General features: G+C 41.6%; 1 protein-coding gene across 8 annotated transcripts in view; it reads right to left on the bottom strand.

Annotated features, from left to right (window-relative positions):
- Window positions 1-27,635, bottom strand: part of ZNF148 (zinc finger protein 148) — a 116,769-nt gene that overhangs the window by 17,385 nt on the left and 71,749 nt on the right. For 7 of the 8 annotated variants that reach the window (XM_084802121.1, XM_084802117.1, XM_084802119.1 and 4 more), the window contains 3 exons: window positions 26,889-27,032; window positions 16,954-17,077; window positions 15,823-15,906 (listed from right to left, as the gene is read on the bottom strand). In XM_084802121.1, the coding sequence (XP_084658247.1) occupies window positions 15,823-15,906; window positions 16,954-17,077; window positions 26,889-27,032 (352 nt within the window). The remainder of the gene's footprint in view (window positions 1-15,822; window positions 15,907-16,953; window positions 17,078-26,888; window positions 27,033-27,635) is intronic. The other variant, XM_084802120.1, reaches the window with a different exon arrangement.

Consider the following 27,635-nt stretch of genomic DNA (forward strand, 5'->3'; position numbering starts at 1 on the left):
TTAATGCTTGCATTAGCTCTACAGCACATACACATATGCACCCTAGCTATGGACTAACACTGATAGTTTGCAGAGTCCTGGCTTGTGGTAGAATGTACCTTTTTTGACAAATATCACCAGATACTTGAATGTGTGTGCAGTTCAATGTGGATGTCTCTGACATGTCTCTCACATGTCCACGCTACAGCCCAAGGCTGCACACATCCCATGACTGCTATGGATGTGGGTGAACACAGCTGTAGATGACATACTACATATCTCAATGTCAAAAGGGTGAGCAGTTGAGGTCCTTAGGGTCACGGCTCCAGTTCTCTATCAGCTGATTGATGGCTCACGGTAGCCTAAAACTAAACTTGTTTACACTTTCTTTTCAGTGTTTGCTTGTCCCACATACACATTTAAAAACCTTCAGTCTTCTGGTGTCACCAAACCTTGTTATCACCGTGACTTGCTTTCCCTCATCTCTAATGTGTGTTGCCTGAAAACTCTTCTTTGACTGGATTTACTGTGGCCACAACTGTTTAGATAGTGTATGCTTTTCTATTGTTTCATGTTACTTATTGGTCCTTACATACCAAATATATCTCTTGATCACAGGGCTTTGTTTTGGTATAGTCTGGAGTATTTAAGCTTTTTACATTTGGACACTTTTTCAACTACTTTGGATTAAACATAATCATACACTATTTACTTGCTATTTGACCATTGGTTTCTGCTCATTTTGCTCCTCTCGACTGCTTTTGGGTAAATCAGGCACAGGCTGAGAACCTCTAACCCAGAATTTTGAAATCTGAAATACTCCAAAGTCCAAAACTTTCTGAGTGCCAAAACAAAACAGGAGGCAATCTACACTTAGAGGCCGTGGTATGCTGCGCTACAGTAGAGGCAGGTTAAAGGTCTTATCATACGACCTTCAGGCTGTATGTGTCACCACAATTAATTTCTTGTTTTATTTGGGCCCAACCCTAAGGTATCTTATACAAAAGCAAGTATTACAAAATCTAAAATCATTTCAATTTTAAACACTTTGGATCCCAAGCATTCAGGGTAAAGGACATTCAAACTGTATCTCTTAGCATTTTTTTTTCTTTCCTATTTGAATATATTGACTATAACTTGCTTTACTGTTCTTTTCTCTCTTTTTTTTTTTTTTTTTTTTTTTTTTTTTGCATTTTGTTTTGGTTTTTGAGATAAGGTCTCTCTATTTAGCTCTGGCTGTCCTGGAACTTGCCGCGTAGGACAAGCTGGCCTCAAACTCACACAGATCCAGTTGCCTGGGGTTAAACCACTAGGCTTTGTTTTACTATTCTTGTAGTGGCTATGGTGAAAGTAAGTTTTTATGCCAATACAGGTTACTACCATCTTCCATGCCAGCACAAGGGGTTTAGAATGTTAGCTCCATTTGCTTGACTCTTCTCTCTTAGAACTGCTACACACTTCAATGTTAAGATAATTCAAGTCTGTCAGGCACTGTCATTCTGTAGAATTTCTTACTTTTCCTTAGCCACATATTTAATGTTTCTGCCACTCTACTGTCTTTTCCTGTCTTTCCATGTTTTCTTTTTTTCCATTATGGTGTGTATGATGTATGTGCACACAGTACACATGTATCCAGTGTGCATGTGGAGGTCAAGGGACAACTTTAGGGAGTTGTTTCTCTCTCTCCACCATCTTCATAGGAGCAAATGTTCACAGTTTTTTTTTTTAATTGACTTTTCGATTACTCAACATAAACGCAGGTCTTTAAGTGCAATTACAATGTAATTTCACATTTAATGTGGTAACTGCATTTTGGTTATAAGTATAGCATAAATCTTTCTAAACAATTATAATAAGTATAAAATAGTCATTTACTCAAAATATTTTCCAATGGCAATATTCAATAAGATTTATTTTTAATATTTATTTATTTATCTATTTTTTAGATGAAGTCTTGCTCTGTAGCTCTGTCTGAAAATACAACATGCAGGCCATGCTGACTTCAAACTTGCAGTGATTCTCCTGCCTCAGGCTCCCAAATGCTGAGATTTCAGAATGTGCCGCCATGCTTGACCAATTTAAATTCTTTTTAGTGCTTCAGTTGGATTTCAATAAATAAACGAAGTTTAACTAGATTTCTAGACAAATATGCTATGTAAGTGTGTATCATATACGAAATATAAACTAATGTGCGAGTGTGTGCACGCCCACATGCATGTGTTTTTCAGAGATGTGTTTGTACTTCATTTTGTGCTTGTACAAGGCAGCTGAAGGAGGGGGCACCTCCTGGCTCCTGCCAGTGCCCACTGTATACCATAACCTACCTGGTTTATAAAGCCTGGCTTTCGGTCTATTAACATGAAAGCCCAGGCTGGTGGTTCTTGTCAGGTCTTGACACTTGCCAGGACTGGCACTGGCCTGGCACTGGGCTGGATGACTAGCTGTGAGAGGTCTTGGGGTATTCTGTCAAGTGCTCAGGGGAATTCAACACTAAGGACAGGACTGTGAAGTGAAATTCCCAAAGAAGCAGGCCCCTTTATCATCAGATGGGGCAGCACCTTGCAGAGACACTAGGTGCTGAGTCCCAGCACTTTGCAGGCACTGTTGTTGGCTGCAGAGCCCAGGCAATGCTGGTAGCAGCTGTTAGTGGCCACAAGTGAGCCAGTGGAGGAGTTGGCTGCCATACTTGGAGGCTAGCATACGAGCCAGTGGCCCTTCAAAGGCCTTTGCTCACAGTCATGAGTGGTGGGGACAGAGGCAATAAACTAAAGCCCATTTATCTTAGTTTTTGAAGTAAATAATAAAACTTGGACTCCACGCCTTTTCTTACATTTGTAATATTCAATTGTTCCAATATTCAAATGTTCTAATTATAATAGAAGAAAATCAAAACCTAATCATCTGTCAAAGCTTTAGACTTAAATTTCTACATATTTCAGAAAATGTATTAAATTCATCATCCTTCTTTTCTATTGCACAGCAAGAAATAGAAAGTTATTGATAAATAATGTTAATTGTTGTACTACCCAGGAAAAGATTGAGGTCCTTTTCCATCAATCTACAACAGAAAAGGTGAGAATTATATAAATTATAATCTCAAAACTCAACAGTAAGAAAATAATCCAATTTTTTTGAAAAATGAGTGAGGAACACAACAGGTAAGAACATAAAAAAGGATGTCCTGCCTTTTAGAGCCTGGGGAAATTATGAACAAATAGCATGGGCTGCTCTTCTATAGAACCTGAGTGCAGGTTCCAGCACCCACATGGTGAGTGGCTTACAACTATCTCTAACTCCGGTCTCAATGGATCCAGTGTTCTCTTCTGGCTTCCACAGGCACCAGGTGTGCATGCATATGATGCACAGACACACTTGCAAGCAAAACACCCATCACGTAAAATAGTTTTAAAATTAAAATACCACAGTAATGCAAAGTACAAACTCAGTAGAATGGCCAAAATAAGTATGACAATGCCAAGAATGCAGATCAAGTGGGGCACGACAGACCTGCAATCCTAGCATGGTGGTACAGACCTGCAATCCTAGCATGGTGGTACAGACCTGCAATCCTAGCATGGTGGTACAGACCTGCGATCCTAGCATGGTGGTACAGACCTGCGATCCTAGCATGGTGGTACAGACCTGCAATCCTAGCATGGTGGTGCAGACCTGCAATCCTAGCATGGTGGTGCAGACCTGCGATCCTAGCATGGTGGTACAGACCTGCGATCCTAGCATGGTGGTACAGACCTACGATCCTAGCATGGTGGTACAGACCTGCGATCCTAGCATGGTGGTACAGACCTGCGATCCTAGCATGGTGGTACAGACCTGCGATCCTAGCATGGTGGTACAGACCTACGATCCTAGCATGGTGGTACAGACCTGCGATCCTAGCATGGTGGTACAGACCTGCGATCCTAGCATGGTGGTACAGACCTGTGATCCTAGCATGGTGGTACAGACCTGCGATCCTAGCACTCAGCAAGACCATGAGCTTGAAGCCAGCTTGGCCTACATAGTAAAGCCCGTCACAAAAACAAATAAGCAAAGCAGAACAAACTGAAAACTCATCAGTTACTATAAAAATGTGAAATGGCACGGTCATTTTAGAATAATGTATTGGTTTCTTACAAAATCAAATGTCCACTTGCTGTATGGACCAGTTATTCCACTCTAAGATACTTTCAAAAATAAAACACATGTTCACCAAAAAGCCACATCCAACTTTTAAAAATACTTATTTCATGATACTTGTCTACATCTTTTTCTGTGCACCATGTGCCTGCCTGGTGCCTGTGGAAGTCAGAAGAGGGCATCAGATCTCCTGAACTGCCATGTGGGTGCTGGGAATTGAACCTGGGCCCTCCAGCAAGTGTTCCTAACCACTAAAGCATCTTTCTAGTTCCTGTATGCAATGTTTACAGTTGAACATAACTCTAAATATGATTCCACAATCCATAAAATGGAAAGCAACAAAAAAGAACAAATTACTAATTCATCAAAAACACAAAAGACTCTCCAATTTACAATGCTGAGAGAAGTCAAGTTTAGGACTATACATCACACAGCTTCATTTAAATAATGTTCTGCTTTAATCCCAGCAGAGGCAGGAGGATCTCTCTGAGTTTGAGGGCAACCTGATCTACAGAGTGAGTTCTAGGACAGCCAGAACTACACAGAGAAACCCTGTCTCAAAAAAACACAAATGAATGAATGATAAAAATCTGTTTCTATCCATATCTATACAAACCACTGAAAATCCTCAGATGTTGTGTAAAATACAATAAATCTTCCCAACCAGTAAGTACCCCCTAACCATCCCTGCTTGTTCTGGTCACTGCTTATCAGATGTCACCCTGCGACCCAGCGAGTCTAGACCTTTCACTGCCCTCACTTTGCAAACCTTTACTACCTTTATGTACTCAACTGTCAACATTCAAAGGAGGGTTATTAGCTCACCTGCTGCCAAGAGTTCCAACACATGGATGGCATTTATCTCAATGTCTGAGTAACCCAATCTTCTTTCTTATACAGAATAATTCATTATAGGTAATCAACCAAAAATGAGAAGGGAGGCAGAAATACTGGCATTTTAGAGAAAGGAGAAAGTCAGAAAACTCATTTGGAGAGAAAAGCTGGTGAGCGTTTCCGTTAAAAGAACCATATACAGGCAGGCTTGGTGGTGCACACAACCTCAGCATAGTAGGTGGGCAAATCTCTGTTTAGTTTGGAGCCAGCCTGGTAACACAGTAAGTTGCACGAGAGCCAGAACTAGATGAGAACCAGTCTAAACAACAAACAAACAAACAAACAAACAAACTGTTTCAAAGCCTTTGAAGGGTCATACAATCTGCCCCACTACTCAGCTCTGCTGGGTGATACGTAGTGAAAAGTAGATACAAGTTCTGTTGATTACAGCACCAGATGGTGAAATGGCCCAGTGTCTGAAGTAGAGACCCATTCCAGATGAGTGAACTAAAGAAACCTTTCACAGTAGGTATTCAGAACCCGTTGTTAAATGATCCTACCCCATGGGGCCAGTGATTGCTGAGTGGACAAGGATGCTTGATGCCAAGCCTGACAGCCTGAATCTGATATTCATGATGGAGAAGATCAACTCAGGGAAGTTGTCCTCTGACTTCTATACATGAGCTGTAGCATGTACACTCCACTCTTGCCCTCTTACAAAATAAATAAAAATGTGAAAATAAAATACCAATGAAATAAACTGACTCTAATTTGGCATAGCTTTTTATTCCAACAGTCAAATGAACAAAACCACACAATTATATTTAACTTCAATCAAGTTCAGTCAAGCAAGCGCAGTGAAAGAGAGAGGTGGGGAGAGTAAGGATGCAGCTCTGGGCTGAGGGGTGCTTGCCTAGGACACACAGGGCACTGAGCTCAACTCTTGCAACTCAGGCCACACAAAAGAAAGCCCTTTTTTTCTTTTTGGTTTTTCTGAGACAGAGTTTCCCTGTGTAGCCTTGGCCGCCCTGGGCTCACTTTGTAGACCTGGCTGGCCTCGAACTCAGCAATTTGCCTGCCCCTGCCTCTGCCTCCCAGAGTGCCGGGATTACAGGCATGTGTCATCCTAAATGAAGACAGGACAACAGTTGGGGCTGGAGAGCTAGCTCAATGGTTAGGAGCACTGGCTGTTCTTCTAGAGGGTCTGGGTTCAGTCCACAGCACTACATGGTGGCTCACAGCCATCTATATCTCTCCTTCCAGGGAATCTGACGCCCTCTTCTGGCCTCCTCAGTCACCATGCCTGCGAGTGGTGAAAAGACATATGCAGGCAAAACATCAGTGTGTACGTGTACACACACACACACACACACACACACACACACACTCACTTTTCAAATGTAAGGGAAATGGACATGGATATGAGCAAAGGATAAATGACAGAATTACCTAAGTAAAGATGTGTGGGAAATGATAAAAGGGGTCATCACAGTTAGGCTCAGCTGTTAACTTGGGAAAAAGGAATTGCTTCCATCAGACTGGCCTGTAGTGTATTTTCGTGATTGCTAGCTGATGTAGGAGGACCCAGTCCACTGTGGGCGGTGCTACACCTGGGCAGGTGGACTCCTTAAACAAGACAGCTGAGGGGCTGGACAGACGGCTCAGTGGTTAAGAGCACTGGTCCTCTTCCAGAAGGCCCAGGTTCAATTCCCATCACCCAAATGGCAGCTCACAACTGTGTGTAACTCTAGTTCCAAGGGGCCCAACCCCCACACAGACAAATGTGCAGGCAAGACAGCAATGTACATGAAATAAAAATAAATTTTAAATAGAAGGCTAAGCAGGCAGGGGGAAGCAAGGAAGAAAGCAGCTTTCTTTCAGGCTCTGCTTCGATTTCTGCTGCCAGGAGCTTCCCTCAATCACAGCACTATGCCCGAGTTGCTTTTGTTCAAAGTGTTTAATCCCAGAAATAGAAAAGCAAACTGAAACACAGATTGGTACTAGACAGCAGGGAATTGCTGTGAAGGGCCTGACCATGTTGTTTCATAAGATGATTGTAGAAGCCCCTGGAACTCTGAGACAGAAAAGCCACCGAGTACTCAGAACTCTATGGGCTGTTTCGTGTGAGCTCAAATGAACACTTGAGAGGCAGACAAAGGAGGATTGTGTTTTAAACTTTTAGAAGGAAGCAAAGGCCACCAGGCCACTTATGTTAGATTTTGAATAAAGAATCTGGTTTCTGATCAGTTGTGGCTGAAGAATCAGAAGAGACCAGCATCGTCAAAGTGAAACTTGTGCTTCCCTGGGACAATGGATGCTGGTTAGCTGGAGCTAAAGAATCAGTTGGGATTGCTAAGAGACCAGCATTACTGAAGCAAAGTCTTCTGGGAACTATTTCTTAGGGCTGGATACAGAAGCTGTGATCCAAACGGGACCAAAGCAGAGTATCACATGATGTACTGGTCCAGTGGCGAGAAAGCCACAGTACCAAAGGGGCCACGGAGAAGTGTAAGTTTTGCACCATGTCAGAAGAAAAGCCAAGAGGGGTCATTGTTGTAGATGTAGCATCGGTTGTTATTAAGATCCCTGGATACTGGAAACACCAGAACCACGGGATAACCAACTACAACAGCAGCAGGTGTGGAGCAGAGCTGGCCTGAGCCCTCCAACAATGCTGGGTGTACTGGGGATGGCAGAGCTGGAGAGATGGAGCCACTCAACACCTCTGGGTCCAGAGGATCATGAGTAAGTCCCAAATGTCAGACACAATTATTTACATTGTTGGATTTTGGTTTTACTTTTACCTGAATTCAACTATGGCCCAGTTCTTCGCTTTTGGAGTAAGAAAATATATTAATTATTTTGGATTTTTTTTATTTTATTTTAAAAGAGATCTGTGACTTTTAAATCACTGGAATTTTTACAGAATGTAGGACTTTTAAGAGTATTTTATATTATGAAATTAATATGAGATTTTGAGAAGGAAAAAGGGGAAATTATAGTTTAAAGTTTGTGTGACAAAACTGACAAAGTGAAATGTCACAGTTAGCTTCATTTCATGCAAACCTGAGACAAGAGAACACAACTGAGGAACTGTTTTCCTCAGATGGGCTTGTGGCCATGTCTGTGAGGCCCAGTCCTCCGTGGCTGGTGTCACCCCTGGACACCAGGTAAGCAACGTTCTTCCTCCATGGTCTCCCCTTTGGTTCCTGCCTTGGCTTCCCTTGATGGTGGACTGTAATTTGTATACTGATATAAGCTCCTTTTCTTACAGAAGCTGCTTTTGATCATTATTTTATCCCAGCAACAGTAAATTTAAAAAGTAAATTAAAAAAGAGGTGGAATTGCTGAATTGTATGTAGGTCCTCCCAGTAGAGAGAAGGGACTCTTAAAATCCAAGTACTAACAGTGTGAGCAAACATGGCAAGACATAGAGCCAGGAAATGGAAATCATAGACACTGGAGTTTAGTAATGACCAGTGTAAGGAGAGACCATGAGAGCAATCAATTAATAACAGGGCCAGGTGAAATGGCATACACCTTTAATACAACATTTGTAAGAAAGAAGTGGGTCTCTTTTGAGTTCAAAAGCCAACTGGAAATACACAGGGAGACACTGTCTCATTATGATGCATGAATGGATGGGTGGATGGATGGGTGGATGGATAGATGGATGGGTGGATGGATGGGTGGATGAGTGGGTGGATGGATGGGTGGATGAGTGAGTGGATGGATGGATGGGTGGGTGGGTGAATGGGTGGATGATGGGTGGGTGGATGAGTGGATAGATGGGTGAGTGGGTGGATGAGTGAATGGGTGGATGGATGGATGGATGGTGGGTGGGTGGATGGATGGGTGGGTGGGTGGGTGGATGGATGGATGGATGGATGGATGGATGGTGGGTGGATGGATGGGTAGATGGGTGGGTGGGTGGATGAGTGGATAGATGGGTGAGTGGGTGGATATGTGGGTAGATGGATAGATGGTGGGTGGATGAGTAGATGGATGGGTGGGTGGGTGACAGGAACATCAATGAAGCAGATGTCTAAGAACTGAGAGAGTAAGAGGAGAAGTGAGATAGCACATTTTTCCTATAAAGACTAGACAGTAAATATATTAGATTTTGTGGTCCAAGAAGTAATCAAAGATATTGTATGTATACAGATATAAAAAGATAAACCTCTACAAAGTTTTAATTAATAAAGTCCAAACTATACTAGTGAAAAGATTGGATTCTCTTTTATAGTGGAAGATAATCAAAGATCAACAACAAGGCAGTGCTCTTTTTCCTCCTAGTGGAACAGTGCTTCCTTTGTTTTTTTTTGTTTGGTTTGGGTTTTTTTTCCCCCCAAGACAGGGTTTCTCTATGTAGCCTTGGCTATGCTAGACTAACTTTGTAGACCAGGCTGGCCTCAAACTCAGAGATCCACCTACCTCTGCCTCCCAAGTGCTGGGATTAAAGGCCCCACTAAACTGCCATGGTGTGCACATGCATGCATAAATAAAGGCTTAAAAAAACTCGCACTAAGACTTTAACGCTTCTAAAACACCTACGTCTACATGGCAGTTGGTGTCAGGCTCACAGCCAGTGACAGCTAAGTCACTAGCGCAAACAGATCTCACGTTGACTCCCTACTTCAGTGCACAAGGTTTCAAGTGTTCCACAGGGCAGGACCCACAGACAACACAATGAAACCCTGACTTTAAACAGCTCTATTGCTCACATTTTGACTGCTCAATGTAGATATTTTTCCCACTGTCAGTTATACTAAAACTTGAGATTCACTTCAGGTTAGATCAAAATGTTTCCTCAAATTTCAAAAATAGGGTTTTTTTGGTTTTGTTTTTGTTTTTTAGCCTCAAGGATATTTAACTCAATAAGGCATTGGTTTATTTAAGTATGTGACTAGATTTAAAAGCACTCTTGCCTATGTCCCAGAGAGGGTGACTCTTCAGTTACTGTAAAGTCTGTGCTGACTTCTTGAGGAAATCCGGCTAGCAATACTGACAATGTTAAGAATTGGTGTTTGCCTCTAGGTTCTGATAAACAGCTCCTAAAATCCTTTTATTTTCCTGATAAGACTGGAATTATTTAGCATGTTTTGTCCCAATATTTGGCCTTTGACCCCTATTCCTAACAGAGTGCCTAAAATCCCTCTGCCCTCCTCATGATGGGTGTTGTAAGTGCCTTCTGCTCCCGAAGCAGAGCTCTTCACTCCCTGGGGATTCCGGGCCAGAGAAGCCTCTTCTGCTTTACTGTGCTGACCCTTGGTGGGGCCCTAGACAGCGTCAAGGTGAAGCTGTTCATCAAAAAAGATCGGGCCTTGCTTAGCCTTCGATTCGTACTCCTCCCCGTCCTCCCGGGTTCTGAAGCCTCCTTTAAAGGCCCAGCACGCACTGCACTCAGAGTGCTTCTAGTGGTCAGTTCATCTATGTTCAAGGAGGGTGGTGCACCCCAACTTGGATCCTTCCAGACTCACCCGGCATCAGGCTGTTAAGTCTATGTTCTTTACAGCAAAGTGGTAAATACAAGAAAAGGGCTTTTCTGAGTTTTGGTTTGGTTTAAAACAAAACAAAAAACTCAAATAAAATACATGAATTTTAAGACTAAATGTTATTAAAAGACAAATGAAAAACTTCATTGACAAACAGGAAATCTTTCACAGCCAATCTAAATGTCTGTCTGCAAACACATGAAAGACACTAATGCTGGTGGCCCATTTAATGAGTGCTCTGAACCAGGCAAGCAGCAACGTCAGTACTGAGTTTGAGAAGTCTCTCCATTTGTTTGAGCTTGGGAAAGGAGAAGGATCGGTCGTATCCAACACTGTAGCTTCCCCCCGCCCCACCTCTCTAGACAGGGTTTCTCTGTGTAGCCTTGGCTGTCCTTGAATGCACAGAGATCCGCCTGCCTCTGCCTCCCAAGTGCTGGGATTAAAGGCGTGTGCCAGCCACCACACCAAGTGTTCTGTCTCATTTTCAAACTCAGGTAGCACTACACCTGTGTGAGGCTGGAGCTTAGCAATTCTGTCTTATTGGCTTGAAAAAAATATGTCTAAAGATAAATATGATTAATACATTGGCAATTATCTGGCTTGCAAGAGTCTCATATAAATAACAAGTAATAAAATATCCCCAATAGTTCCATAATCTCCACTGTTCTCCTAAATGCAATGGCTTAATGCCCTGTGTTTCACAACACTCACAGAAGAAAGCTGACATCAAGATCAGCCAACATAATTTTCTTTATCAGTCAGTCTTTCTTATCCTCCCATCCCTCATCTACCCACCCCTCCTGCTGAGTCAGAATGAACACTTACATTCCCTCCATCCTTCCTGCCTCTGTCCACTCCATCTTAGATACAATCTGCTCCACAGACTTCACTTTAGGCAAGCACATCCAGTTACCCACCGACTACAGGCCAGATGCAGGAGTGCCAGTGTTCTTGAATGAACAAAATTAAAGCTTCTATTGTTAGAAGCCAAAGTTGCTGATTCAAACTTTCCTTTGAGAAGCAACTGGTTAACAGCATGAACTCAAGAGCTGCTTGGTTTCATGAGCCAGCTGTATACATTAGAGCAAATTACTAACATTGTTTTAAAACTTAGGTTTCCCTATTTCTGAAACAGGAAGACCTTTCGCCGTGCAGGATTGCTATAAGGATAAGATGAGATGATGTCCCCAGCACCATATGGAGCTACTGGGTTCAAGTTCCTATACTTCATAAAACCAGGTATGCTAGTACATGTTTCCAAGACCAGTGTTCTAGAGATGGAGGCAGAAGGATCAGAACTTCAAGGTCATCCTGTGTGCATAGCCCAAGCCAAGTGACACCCCAGGTTCCTAGGTTACTCCCTACGCTTACCTGCCTTACCCATGTCTCCCAAGCACCAGTGGCTTGTTGTTGTTGTTGTTGTTTGTTTTGTCACAGAGTATCACACAGCCCAGCTATTTAACATGGTTATTAATGTGAGACAGTCAAGAGAAGAAGATAAGCATGAATTCCAATGTTTCTTAGTGTTTTGTTTTGTCTTGTTTATAAAACAGAATCTTCCTAGATGGGCCTTGAGCTCATTGTATGGCTAAGGGTTGCTTTGAACTCCTGCTTCAGACTCCAACTCCTGAGTGTTGGGATTAGAGCTGTGTCATCATATTCACTTACTATATTTATAAAGAAAAAACATGTGCAAGAGCCCATGTGAAGTTTTATTTATACTTATTTACTGGGGCTGGAGAGATGGCTCAGAGGTTAAGAGCACTTACTACACTTCCAGAGGTCTTGAGTTCAATTCCCAGCAACCACATGATGGCTCACAACTATAATGAGATCTGGTGCCCTCTTCTGGTGTACATGCAGGCAAAACACTGTGTATATATGATAAATAAATAAATCTTTTTTAAAAAAGTTATATGTATTTATTTATTTGCGAGTGGAGCACATCTATCACAGGTACGTGTGGGTCAGTGGACAACCTGTGGGAATCAGTTTTCCTCCCACTCTGTAAGGTCCCAACACCTGAACTCCAGCTGTGAGACTTGGCAGAGAGTGCCTCAACACACTCGTGCCACCTCACCAGGCTCTGAAATACATTTTCTTATCTAACCAATACATAATTCCCAATAACTTGGCTTATTTTAAAAATTTTTGTAACTGGGAAGGAGACGATTATATCAACTTTCCTATAAATAGAAATGGCTTCATGCTATTTTACTGTAATAAACAAACTGCTGCCACTATAAAAGGCAGCCAGTTTGCTAAGCCAGAGTAGCAGAAGCTGTATCAGTGCTTACTAATGAACTGCAGAGAAATACTGAAAATGTCACATAGTCCTTCAGCACAGTGGGAAGACTGGCACTGCCGCAGAGGAGGCCACACCTGGTCACACACTCTTTCATCTTCTCCTAGGTATTCGTGTTGAAGAACGTGTGAAGGAAGGAGAAGGCACCTTGCAGAGAAGCCCTGCTTACCCTTCCACAACAACGATGGCTGCACCCAGGCAGCAGCTTTAGCTCACTGTCCCTGCCCTCAGCCTCAGGGCCTCACCTTCTTGCTCACACCCCAAAACATATTCAAAGTAAGGGCTTGTGACATTCCTAAAGAGAAGTGCATCTCTCAGAAGTGCCTAAAACAGCAGTCCCAGTGATAGTTTGATAGTTTTTAGGGCTTTAGTCTAAAAAGACCAGAATTTCCAGGACTAGCTTCTAGATGAGCGAATACTTTACCCTATAATAGTGCTGAACAGAGAAGCCCAATTTCAGGAATAGGCTTAAGTGATAACCAGTCCAGAGCAGGTTAGAACGTTTGAAATATAAAAACCAAATCTAACTATATTCTTGGCTTGTAGGAATCCCAGAAAAAAATATTGTATTGTTTGTCAAATCAACTAAATCAGTAATGATTTTTATTCATGTTAAAAATGGAGCAGAGAGCGGGCAGTGGTGGCACACACCTTTAATCCCAGCACTTAGGAGGCAGAGGCAGACAGATCGATGTGAGTTTGAGGCCAGACTGGTCTATAAAGTAAGTCCAGGACATGCAAGTGTACACAGAGAGACCCTATCTCCAAAAACCAAAAACAAACAAACCAAAAACAAACCAAAAGCAACAACAACAAAGGAGCAGAGAATGGGTTGCGCAGTGAGGGAACAGGAGGACACAATGTAATGCGGTCTGCCAGGATGCAAAAGGCAGTAAAGAAGATGCAGCCTTTAAAAACTGATGGTTCACCTCACTACTCAGTCTCACATCAGCTGTGTGTGCATGAGGGAGGGAGGGAGGGAGGGAGGGAGGGAGGGAGGGAGGGAGGGTGTGTGTGTGTGTGTGTGTGTTAGTTTTCCTTGAGGAAGGAGTCCTAGTGGCTTGGCCTTGCTGTGATGCCTCTGGAGTCCATATGTTTTGTAACATGAGAACCCTGGCCTTTGCTTTACACCCCCTTAAGATGTTACTCAACACACAGAGAGGCTAAGCCATAGCTGGCTTAGTGACAGGAAGAAAAATTCAAAGAGCCAAAAGCTGTATTTCTACTTCCTGTCTCATTTTGCTCGATGATTACGTCTTGATCCTTAGAGCTGACAGAGCCTTGAGCTGGAGTCTGGATAACATCATTTACTAGACAATAGAAAGTTAAGGAAGTTCTTAGCTCCTTTCTGCTTCCCACTCTATCCTGACTGTTAAGATGGGGACAGTAATACCTCCTGCCTTTCAAAACTAATGTGAGGGCTAAATGACAATACCCAGTATTTAGTAAATTCTCAATAAACTACTCATCAAACTCCACTAGTCCAAAATGGCCCACAGCCTAGCACAGGTGATTTTCAAACAGGAAGTATGACTTGGTTTTAGCCTTGATGAGGGATTGTCTAGTCAGGTTGGTCTGTGAGCATGTCTGTGGGGCATTTTCTTAATTACATTCATTGATGTGGTAAGACCTAGCCTAAAAGTGAGGAGCTCCATTCCTGGTTTGATCCTGGAAGTGAGAGAGCACTGAACCAGCCGGCAAGTATGCATTCATTTACCTTGACTTGCCTACAGCAGGCTGCAGCTGGGAACTGGGAGGAAACCAGGTCAGAACTGTTACATGGTTGTGACCAGGGTGTTAAGAGTTCACCCAGTGAACATGTCAGCGTGATGGAAGGATAAGCAGTAAGTCTCGTGTCTTGTTTTTCTCAGATCACATTCACTCATCCACTGATCACACAGATTCCTAACTTAGCCTCCTCACACTGCTTTTCTGAGGCTCCCCTGAGTGATTCTCAAAGGCCTAACCCTTACAGTCTCTATGTACTCCTAGTACCTGAAAAACACTGGAGGATCAATCACTAAGTTTTTGTTAAATGAATAAATCACCAAAATCTAATAAACAAATGAAATTATGTAAGTACTTTCACCTTTTATCTGACATTTTTATTATTGCATTGAAATCTCAATTTAACTATTAAGTCACATAAGAGCTACACAATTTTTTCTTCCTAAGTATATATTAAAGTGAAAAATGTTTACTCAGTGATGTACAAAATAGTATTTTAAAGAGTGGACCATCCAGCCAGGCATAGCGGTTCATGTTGAAAGTACCAGCACTCAGGAGTCTCGAGCATCTGGGTAGACTTGGGTTTCAGGTCATCTTAGCTACAGAATAAGACCCTGTCTCAAAATAAAACCAAACACCCAGCCAGACGCACAGCACGGCTGGCACCGCGATGCCGCAGAATGGCCGCCTTCACACTTCTTTCTAATGACAACAAAGCTGCAGGGAAGGCTTTGACAGAAAAGGCTGTTTCTGTTGACAGAGTGTCCAAGGGTCCCATCTCACAAACGCTGCACGCACTGCAAGACTCCATCTAAATGACACCAGGCAGGCACTGAGCCAACTGAGGTGAGCAGTAATAAAGAGAAACCTAAGAACTGCATATTTTTACTGTTGAGGTATTTTCATTTTCATTCTCAATTCCAATAAAATATAAAAACCCAAAGCTCTATAGACTTGCATACATACCCAACATGCATACAGTCACCCCAAAACACTGTAAATCAATTTCAAAGAAACATCTTTTTACAATTTAAGTCAGCAGTCTAATAAATCAAAGTTACTTAGGAAACTTGGTTTTCCATTTATTAAAAATATGCTTAACAACAGGCCACAAGCTGGTTAGTGGGGGCGGTCATTTTACTCATCTTACAAAGCAGCTATTTCAGGAAAGTGTCCTCCTTGGTTACTTAGAATACATTATTTAGGTTATTATGGGACTATTTCAAAGTAATTTACTAGGATTGGACATTAAAGCCCGGGTGTAACAGTGCAGTTTATGGAAGAAGAGGCCCCTCCCCCGGCCTGAGCGCGTGACAATGAGCTCAGGGCGGACGCAGCACTCACCCGTGTGGATCTTCTCGTGTCTCTGAAGCAGGTACTTCTGTATGAAACGCATGTCACATTGACTACATTGAAACGGTTTTTCGCCTTGAAATAATTTGACATCCATACATTAGTTAATGAATAAAACAACACTTTAAGTCACTATTTCTGAGGATATATAAGTCTTAGAAGCCCAGATTTTGAAAAATTCTAAAACACCATCATTAGATTTAAAAAAAACATTTTTCATTAACAGTTCTACTTTCCCTCAAAAGCTTCATCCAGATTTTAAAGTTTTACATTTTCACAATCACACAAAAATAAAACTTGATTCACATCCTTCTAATAAAAAAGAAAACAAAACTTAAAAGATACACAAGTTAAGAACGCGCTCTGTAGACTAGTTGGGTGGGCTTTAAACCTCTCTTCTTCCTTATCTGAAGGCCACCCCACCCTGTTCTCTGTGGTTAGCCATGCCCCTTTGCCCTTTACCTATTTTCTTCAGTGTTCAGAACTGTATAAACACCTGGAAGCCTGGCTTCAAGGCTGCTCCGCTCCTTGACACGCCCCCTTCCTCCCACCACACGCTACAAGGGCAGTCTCAAGTCTCAGGTGTGTCCCCACCAGCTCCTCTGGTCCACAGCTCCCAGCCACCATGTGACGGCCTCTCCCTCAGCTTCTGGCCATCACTGTACTTTTCTAGTTCACCAACTGTCTCTCATTACTTCCTCTCTCCTTCACCCACCAAGTCACCTAAGCTCTCTCGCTTGCTTTTCTAGAGGTATGCAATAATCTGTCTTTAGCTCTATTTTTCAACAACTTCAATTTTTGTTGCTATCGTTTCTAATATCTGATTTCTAAACACTGCCTGTGCTGGTCCTACACCTAGCGCAGAGAGATGAATGCATTCTTAAGCAGTTTCTCTAGTTAAAGAGTGCTTTAAGCCAAGTAAGTACCCAGTGAAGACTATTAAATGTGTATGTCTGTGCTAAAAACTTCTCGTCTTTCTTGGTTTCCTCCTGATGGTCTGGCTCCAGATTCTGACGGACAATACCAAGTTAGCTATGGTCTTAAGACGGATGACATTTATACGAAGATGAAAATAACAACGGTAACAATTTTAACAGCTGCAAGCCCATTTTGACTCAGTACCTGTATGGATGAAGACATGTCTCTGTAAGTGATAGTTGGTTCTAAAGGCAGCATTGCAGTGCTCACAAACGTGAGATTTAGGGGTTTTCAAACCAAGTGATCCATCCTCATTTATTGTAAGGATCTAGTTTTAAAAAAGGCAAAAACAAAACAAAGTTTTTAAAATGTAAATACTATGCTTTAAAAGGACAATATAAGCAATGGTCACTAGAGGCTGTAAAAAAATTTCTTTCAGAAATAATCTGGAAAAGACTATTAAAATAGTGGTACCTTTAATGTAGGAAAGTACAATTTGACTTGGATTAGGTAAAAATCAGTAGTTAAACCTTAGAAGCACTCTGCCACCTCCCTTGTAATGCTGGTGGCTACCAAAATCCCTAAGGGGCTGCCAGAGTGAGTACAGTTTAATTTTCTATTTCAAATTCTCATGTATACAGGGAGAAAAGTCAAGTATCAATCAACAAAAGAGAATGGCTAAAGCACAGAAAACCAATTCAGCTTAACTTTAAGTGACTGTAAATAAATTGAGAAATTCTATCTACTCAAATGGAAAAAAAAAATCAGGATTTTCTCAATTCAAAAAGTTCAGAACCCAGTGTATAATTCTGCTACACAAAAGGATACTATAGATCTAGATAGATAGTGTCTATCTATATTGATATATAGTGTCCTTTTGTGTGTGTGTGTGTGTGTGTGTGTATGTATGTATGTACGTATGTATGATTATATGTGTATGAATATACTTTTACTTGTATATGTACTCCTTGAGTTGAGGGATGAGGAACTGAGCAGATAAAAGATGAGCAGATAAACATTTTTTTTTTGAGTCAGGTAAGAGTTTAACTGTTATTATTTTCTTGTATTTTAAAAAGGAGAAAATTAAGTTTTCCAGTAACCCTACAGTAGAGTCTGGATTGTCTCAGGCTAGGATCTGTGAGGATACTGTAGGACTACCACTGCTAAACATGTCCTAAAAACACTTGTCAGATAAATAAAGGTAGTAGTGGAGAAGAAGATAGGAGAAAAGAAACCAATTTTACCATCCCGGTGTCCTGCAATTAAGAACACTGTGAGCATGGTCTGGACAGTCACCAGTGTGAGCTCATCTTCGGCCTCACAAATTCTAACTTACCAACAACTTACTCAGCATGTAGCATTTTATCACCTCCTGTTAGATACACGGCAGAGCGATAAGAACAAACGATTCCTTTTGTCATTACCAAGGAGAGAAAAAAGACAACAGAACACTATGTGAAGAAGCACAGAAAACCACAAGAGAATGCCAGGTATGGTGGCGATCAGGAGTCTGAAGCAGGAGAATAAAGATCCCAAGGTCAGCCTGGGCTACATGGCAAGAACCTGAAGCAGAGAAGGAAAAGCCGGATCAGACCTGGAGGCACGTAGCCAGGAGGTGGGAAACAACTTAGGAAGTGTACAGAAAGTAAGCTGAGAATGGTGGCACACTAACCTAGCACTCAAGAGACTGAGGCAGGAGGATCTCTGTGGGTCCAAGGCCAGCCTGGTCTGTAGAGAGTTCCAGGACAGCCAAGGAGATGGTCTCAACACTTCCCCTTACACACACAAAATAAAAAAGAAAGAGATAAAGAAAATAAGCAAAGAGAGAGACTGTCTGAAATAGTGAAGAGAATCTGGGTAGCATCTTAAGAAATACAAAGGACCATGGAAACTGACTAGGGCCTACAAACACATAGCTATGATCCCTTCTTCAACCTAGGAAAGAGAAGTAGGGAAGGATAAATAGCTTTACTCTTTAGAGGATCTGTTTACTTTAAATTCAGGAAGACAGTTCAGCCTATACAACATGCAAATCAATGATAATTAGTATGCAAATTATACAGGGTATTTGGGTTCTGGGCAAATTGCCAATGTGGTCAACAATGCTTTAAGTCTATGCACCCAAGACATAGAAGGGACACATTTGGCAGGAGAAAGGAAATGGGTGTCACAGCTTCCTGAACAGTCAGTGAATATAAAGGTTTGATTTCTGGCCAGTCAAGTTTCACATAATAATAATGCAAGTTAACACTGTACAAAAAGAAAATGCACAAACCCTCTTAAAATAGAATTCAAAATATGCAAAACAGAATGATGCTCTGTATTATATATCATAACTAAGATAATACTAGGCTTTCTTCTTTTCACATAGGTTGATAAAAACAAGATGAGTGCCAAAAGCCATGGTAGTCCAATGGTTTTTTGCAGCATAGCAGCTGCAAGGCACGGCTCTGTCAGGCCTCACTGGGAAGAGGTGTAACCCGTGACTGTACACAGATCTTTATGGACAGTTAAGAGTTTAGGGTCAATATTTTCTGCACTGGAAGCCATGCTGTGTTCATTCAGGTCTTATGTCAAGGTAGAATTATACGGCTGAAACAGATACTACTACTATATTATGGGCAAGCACACAAAAGAATTGAACACATTTATAAGTTTAGACTATCAAATCCTTGGACACTTTAAATTTAACTTTCCTTTATTAGGCCAGTATAACACATATTTTGTTTACAGGACAAAGTCCATCTTGCCACAAACAAGCATCAATGGCTTTTCCAACATGCAATCTGTTTGAAATGCATCCACATGAACTTGCCTGTTTTATTCACTGCTAAAACTCCTATGTCCAAACTTGGAGTCTGGGACACAGTGGAGATTCTGCACCTATCACTGACACAGTCAGCTGCCTGCTATCCAGACTACACAGCCCCCCCACAAGCTACCACTTTGCTCTTTAAACAAACAAACAAAAAAAGCTTTGCTAAAAATGTGCTTCTCCACCTTTTGGCCTGTGGCTCACCCACTAACTAGGTACCAGAGAAAGGTGAGCATCCAAGACAAAGTGCAGGCACAGAACGGGCAGCAGATTAACTCAGGCCAAACTGTCTTCTTCCGCATAGATCTAACTTATATCCTTTCAGGATCTTTTCAAATTATGACCAACAGTTTGGGGCAGACATTTGCTCAAAAGATTAGCAGTCTTAAATTGCTATTAGTACCAAAAAACATTTTTTGCTTTGGCTCCCCACTCAACATATGATCACCATTAGAGCAGAAAAGGCTGAAGGCTCGTGTTTAGGAGGTGGGAGACGGCCTTTTTAGTTTAGCTGGGAACTCTGTTTTGAAGAAAGATTCTGACTTTGCAGGTCAGAATATTTGTTTACAGTCCCCCAAAACTGTGGGCCCTGCCAGCAACAGCTCTGGGTTTAACTTCCTCCAGTCTCTGCTACTTTAGCACAGTGTATTATCAAGACCCAGCAATCAGGCTTTCGTCTTACCAAGAGAAGAAATTAGCAAATACTTAAATATCCACTCTTGTGGGTTTCATGTATGTTTAATAGTGTTAAATTAAAATTTACAGAAAAAGAATGTTTGGCATCAAATGCAATTTCCTAGCTTTTCTGTGTCCCTAATCTCATGGTTCACTATGTATTTTTTGTTTTGAGACAAATCTGTTCCTAGTGTTATAGTTACTTACACACACACACACACACACACACACACACACACATATATACATGCACAGACTGGAAGAGGTGTAGGAGTGAGGCGGGCTGTCTTACTAACACACCTCTTCTAAACTCTGTTTAGTCAATTAAGAGTTCACTTCCAGATCAGTATGATACTCCGCCAAAAGAAAAGGTTCTTCTCGCACTCTATGTGTATCTGCTAAAATTATCCATGCAGTCATATTTTAACCTAATGACAAACATCAACCAACATCAACATTTAAGCCACTCAAACCCAAGATGGTTTAAAACAGTGTTTTTCAACCTGTGGAAATGACCCTTTACAGGGGCTGCGTATCAGATATTCTACATATCAGATATTTACATATCAGTAAATTCATAATAGTAGCAAATTTCAGATATGAAATAGCAATGAAAATAATTTTATGGTTGGGGTCACCACAACATGAGGAGCTGTATTAAGGGCTGCAGCATTAGGAAGGTTGAGAACCACTTATTTAAATTCTCATCAATAATGAGAGGTTTTGCTTAAATACTGAGGATGGGAGAAGGACTTTAAGGATTTTCTTCCTTCTCCAAAAGAATACAACTCCAAAGGCATATTACCAAGGTCATCCAGAGGGAAACCTGTATATCTGACTATGCTAGGAAGAGCTACTCCCCCACCTTCACAATCTTTTCAGTCTCTATGCTACATTGAATTTTTCATTTTCAAACGGCAAGCTTTACCAGTGGCAGAATACGAACCCCACTGTGTTATAAGAATGGAACACAACTCATATTCAGCATACTGCCCTTGAGTGCTAAAAAGATGTGCGCGCGCGCGCGCTCAGAGGACAACATGCAGGTGTCAGTCTTCTCTTCCTGCCATGTGGGTCCTGAATCAAACTCAGAGAGGCAGATGTGGTGGAAGTACCTTTACCCAATGAGTCATGTCACTAGCCTCTGACTGTTAGCTTTAGAAATGTCCTTTCTTGTTTTCCTGCGTTTAAAGAAGTAAGTGACAGTCTCTAAAAGTTTTTTCTATTGTCAGAATCTTTTTAATGGTTCAGTTCTATGGAAAATAATTTTCCCATAATTCATTTACTCTATAAGAAAACCAGAATGATAATTAGTATATTATTTTCCTAATTTTCTTCCTGTGTTTTCTCATTAGCGCTGTGTTTGATTTCCTATTTTTATCTCTAGTCTTACAATCAGTACATCTTCAAAGGTAGTTCTTCCAAAAACCAAGGGAAGAAGGAGAGGAAGAAAGTGTGACAAATGTCTCCATTACTGCTTGTTCTAAAATACCTTTTTCTCATTGAACAATCATTGTGCCTTCAATCTTTTTGATTCCCAAACCTCAGTTCTCTTCTGGGACCAATGGCGCAGGCTAACCGCTGGGAGGGGACCATGGAGCTCCTGATGTGTGTGTGTGGAATGTGCTCATCCTTCAAGAGTCCAGCAGCGTTCTCAGCAGCTTCCAGTCAGAGCAACCCACTCCCTTCCTTTAGCTCTTGTCAAGACTGGGCACTCAAATTATTGTTAAGTGAAGGAGAAATACTAAAAGCATTAAGTAACTAAAACCATACTGCTCTTTCTTAGTTAATTACTAAATAGTTTGAAAAGCCTAGAAATTGTTTATAATACCTAATTACAGAAGTATTAAATGTTATTAAAAAGTTTTCTTAGAATTCATGAATGTTAAGGAAACAATGATAAAATTTTCTGAGGTAGAAAACGTCTCACGAAGGTCAATTGCAAAGTCAAATGTTAATACTTCATTTATCAAGAGTGAAATGTCTTAAGCGTCCATGTACATCATAATCACCTTATGCCCTTTTCAAGTATGTATACACCCTCCCAGGAGACTCTTCGGAGATGGAGCTAGTTGTCTGTGATTGGAAAATGTACCACAGGCAACAAACACTGTGTGTGTGTGTGTGTGTGTGTGTGTGTGATAACCACTGACATAAACACACTGATACTACATTACATTTACACAGACTTCACAGGCTTCTAATCACTTCAGCTATCCATTAATACAGAACAAAAACAGATTTAAAGAGGCAAAACAAAGTGATGCTGAGTTGCCCACAGAGACAGTGATGTAACAGTGAGTAGCCTAGCCTGTCCTTAAGGAAAGAGGCAGTGAAGCAATCACAAGCAGTTAACGGGAACATGTCCAAGTCTAATGCTTGAGTCTCCACTGTCTTCTCATAGAACTGTTTTACAATGTGTATGGCTTTAAAAAGCTTTAAACATCAGCACTGAAACACCAAAGGGTGGTTACAGTTAAATGTACTATTTTGATTAAAATAATAATATTTGGGCTGGGGTACAGCTCAGCAGTACAGTGATTTCTAGCATGTATGAGGTTCTGGGTTCAACTCAATCTACTTGAATCAAAGCATCTTTACACCCCTCATCCAAAGAAAAAAATTGACATTTGAAAGAAACAAGCATCTATAATTTCCTCTATTTTCATTAACAGATTATATCACAATAGAGAAAATACCTTAACCTAGATAATATTCCCCAATTCAGTTACAAAGCACCCCGCCTACTTTTAAGATGACTACTCCTTAGGGCGTGTGCCAGCTGATGGCAGAGCAGCGCAGCACCCCTCACTGCCACAGTGGACATGCCGTGAGCTCTGACGTGCTCGCCAGGGTCCCATCTGATGCAGTGGCAGCATATGCTAAAGACACTGATGATGGGCAAAGGCCAAGGTCTGGGAAAGGTCTTGGTGCAGAGTAGCCCTCCAAAAATGATGAATTCTAGTTCTCACACCCATCTACTATGTATTTCCTAAACAGCCCACCCTCCGGCAACTTTCTTAAACACTCTCTCAGCATAGATTACATCTCAAACTTTGAGAAGCAAACAAGCAAAAAGACTTAAATCATCAACACATCAATTTACAAACTATAAGCCCAACATAAACTTATCTGTCTTCATTTGAAAATGAATTGAATTGAATGAAAATAAGTTACTTCAATAAAATATCAGGATATGGTACTAAGGTATTTTTGAGAAGATGTAACAGAACTCAGTTTATGCCTCAAATTCCTAACCCTTCAGACACAGACTACTCATCTGGAAAACTGAAGGCCATGTTAAAGCTAGCTACGCTTTTCTCTGCCAGCTACACGTAACAACTGATGCTGTTCCATTGTTTTTGAAGACAGGGTCTCTCTACAGAACCTGGCTGTTCTGGAACTAGGAGACCCAGGCTGGCCTCAAGCTCACCTCCCGTCTCTGCCTCCCAAGTGATGGGATTAAAGGCATACACCATCACGCCCTGCTGGGAATAGTTTTTAAAGTAACTATTTTGTTATTCTCACTTGCGTCTGCTCTGTACTGTTTATAGTATTTCACTGTTCTCAGAATTCACTGAAGCGACAGCCCTGAAATTCCCTCTCATGTATATTGTACTGAGAATGGTTGTCTCTCATCTGGCTACTACACTGATTGGGACAAAACATCTTGGTGGTGCTTTTAGAAATCTTCAAAGAACTGACTTAGACAAGAAAGGCTCTGAAAACGGATGTGTATTTGCACATGCCTCAGCAGGTCGAGGAATGCAGCTCAGCAGTGCAGCGCCTGCTTCAGTGAGATGAGGCCTGGCTTTGACCCAGTGCACGCTCCTCCCACCCACCAAAGGCCTAGAGAGAACACATCACCAAAACAGGTCCTGGGGATCCGGGTACTGGACAGTAATAATCCAGGCTTCAGTGGGAATTTCAGAAGGCATTAAGCCGGCCTGGAGAGTACGGTGGCTAAAAGCACGTACCATTCTTGCAGAGGACCTGGGTTTGACTCTCAGTGCCCATGTCAGACAGCTCACAACCACCTGTAACTCCAGCTGTGGGGAACCCAATACCCTTTTCTGTGCTCCGAGAGCACCAGCATTCATATGCAAACACACGCACATAATTAAAAATAATAAAAATGGGGCCTAAAAAGATGGCTCAGTGGTTCAGAGCACTTGTTGCTCTTGAAGAGGACATGGGTTTGGTTCCCAGCACCCACATGGTGGCTCACAACTGTCTGTAATTCCAGTTTCAGGTGATCCACTGACCGATCCCGACTTCTACAGACACCAGGCTGCATGTGATTCACATACATACCCTCAGGAAATCAATTTCCTTTAAATAATTGAAATAATGAAAACAAATCCTTTAAAAAAAAAAAAAAGAATTAAACTACAGAATAGCACTATAAAATTATTTAGAAAAAAATATGTTAGCACATATGTTGATTTAAACCTTGCAACAGAGGGTCTGAAGAGATGGCTCAGATTGCTGCTCTTTCAGAGGACCAGGTTCAGCTGTCAGTGCTCACAAGGCAGCTCACAGCTTCAGCAGATCTAACGCCCTCTTCTGGCCTCCACAGGCACCAGGCATGAATGTGGTATATAGGCATGCATGTAAGCACAACACTAGTACACACACAATCAATCAATCAATAAATACACAAATAAACCTTGAAGCGGATTTCTTGTAGGCAAACAGGGAGCAGAAAGTAGCACAGTCAACCATTATTACAATTTTATAAGTTAAATTTTTTATAAACCCTGAAACTACTCTGAGGAATCTGATTTGTTAATGTAAAGGACAATAACAATAAAAAGATCAAAAGACTCCAAAACAAGGGAAATTCCATAAAATGTGAAACACAAAATATCAGACAAATGGAAAAGAAGCCTTTAGTATGACCCAAAACTAAGGAAATGCAGATTCCAACTACAGTATGACACTCATAGTGGGACAAAAGTCAAGTCTGGCCCTCCAGGCTTTCAAGAGTTCAGGCAGCACAGTCACATCCACTCGATTTGGGAAATCAAGTGGGTCTCCTTTGATTCCACAACTCAATAATAAATATACAGCACTGACTTAAAATGGAGAGAACACAACAACACAGCAACACTCAGCAACATTACACAGCTAATAAAAATGCTTTAAAAACTCTACAGAGCTAGGGATATGACTCAATGGTACTGTGTGTATGTGTGCATGTGTGCACGTGTGTGTAATCCCTAGCACTGTAAAACAAACAAAAATGACTATTGTTAAGTTTAAGTACAAAAATGGGTTAAACATACATTACAAGCTGAAAAATGAGAAATTACATTTTCACAAATCCACTAAATTTTGAAGACAGAAAGGGAGTATGACAGAGAACCAAAACCGTAACTGGATTGTTGTAGATAGTACAATACTATAAGCGCGTGCTCTGTGTCCCTAAGCCAGCAGCAAGGGCTGTGCTAACAGTGGGGACTAGAAGAGCAGGAAGCTCTCGGCCTGCTGACACTTCAGCAGACTGCTCGCTTCCGCAAGCTGGTACTAGTTGTTCTAGCCCACTACAGCATACAAGAGAATAAGACAGGTAGTGGCTATGATTTTAAATAAAAATACAGGAAGTAGCCATCAAAAAAAACCCTGCTACTGAATCAGCATGGTAGTTCATGCCTGTAAGCCTAGCAGTCAGGGGATGGAGGCAGGAAGATTCCAAGCTCAAGGAATCTTGATTGTATCAAGATCCTGTCTCAAAGAAAGTTTAAAAGGGGGATCTGAAGATGTAGCTCAGGACAAGTACTTGTCCAGCATGCATGGGGTCCACTCCTGTGTAATCCTAGAGGCAGGAGGTAGAAGCAGAAAAGTCAGAAGCTCAGAGTCATCCTTGGCTACACATTAAGTCCAAGGCTGATTTTGGCTATATGAGACTCTCTTTAAAGGTTGGGGGGGGGGGGGGAAGAACTATGAAGATGAACTGCCAATGCTACATGCTACAGAACACCAAGACAATGCCCCTGCAAGAGAAAGCCACCAAACAGGCTGGCTCCTAACAGCATTTATTAAGCATTCATTTAGCTTCCCACTTCAGGCTCTTGATACAGCTGTGATAAAATGAGGTCTCTGCTCTCAGGGAGCGTACAGTCTATTAAAGGTGTCTCTGATGAACAATCAGTGTAAACTTTCATGAACCATTAACACCTACAGTAAGAATACAAACGAGAAAGGCCCCTATATATCTTGGGGAGGGAAGGGAAAGAAGGAGAGAGGGAAGAGGGGAAAGGAAAGGAGAGAGAAATTAAAAGTCATGGCCCACCACATCCCCACACAGGTATGCATCTCTCTTCTTTACTGCCTGCTGCAGAGGCTGGTGTAACACACCAGCCACTAAATCACATTAAGATGTCTACATTGGTTGGAGATGGCTTAGTGGTTAAGAACACTGACTGCTCTTCCAGAGGTCCTGAGTTCAATTCCCAGCAACCACATGGTGGCTCACAACCACCTATAATGAAATAGAGCACATAAATAAATAAATAAATAAATAAATAAATAAATAAATAAATGCCTTTAAAAAAAAAAAAGATGTCTACATCTAGATTAAGGCCCAACCGTGTTCCTGCCCACAAGACAAACCAACAGTGTAAAGAGAAAAGGTTAGTGACCACACCTTAACACGTTCTCTTACTTTTGCAGGAGAGCGCTGTTTCCGCTTCTTCTTTTTCTGTAAGTCTACTGGCTCTCTGACTTGCTTTTTGTCTCTCATCAGTTGCTCAGACACATCAGTAAAAGTAATTTCCTGCTTTACACTTATCTGTTTAAAAAAAACAAAGCTGATTTTAGAAATGAATAAAGTCCAGTGTGCATTCTGCAGAGGTACAACTTCTAACAGGATAACCTGAGGGGTATTTTGGGGATGCTAGGGCATCACCTGCAGGACAGAGAGAACTAAGCCTGAGGATGGACACCAAGGAAGACTCATTCTACACTTCACAAATTGTTTGAGTTTAGCCAGAAAGGTTGACTGGTTATTAACTCCTTGTCATCTATCTATCCCTCTCCCTACACATGGGATCTAAATCAAACCATCAGGATAACCTCCCATCAGGATAACCTCCCATCAGGATAAACTCCCATCAGGATAAACTCCCATCAGGATAAACTCCCTAGTGATGAGCGGTAAGGAAAACCAAACCATGGGATAGTTAGTCACTTTGTCAGAGAAAACTGTTCAGAGACAAGGGGTCGGCGTGGGGCGCCAGAACTAAAATGGCATGATGACATGTGCCTGTACTTCTAACACTTGGGAGGCAAAAGGGGGTTAAATCATGAGGGTAAAGCCAGCCCAGACCACACACCAAAACCTTGTATTAACATCAGTAACAAAACAACATCACTTTGTGTTAACTCTTCCGAG

This window comes from Acomys minous (assembly GCF_964271855.1).
Source record: "Acomys minous genome assembly, chromosome: 11".
In the NCBI taxonomy this organism is placed as follows: domain Eukaryota; kingdom Metazoa; phylum Chordata; class Mammalia; order Rodentia; family Muridae; genus Acomys; species Acomys minous.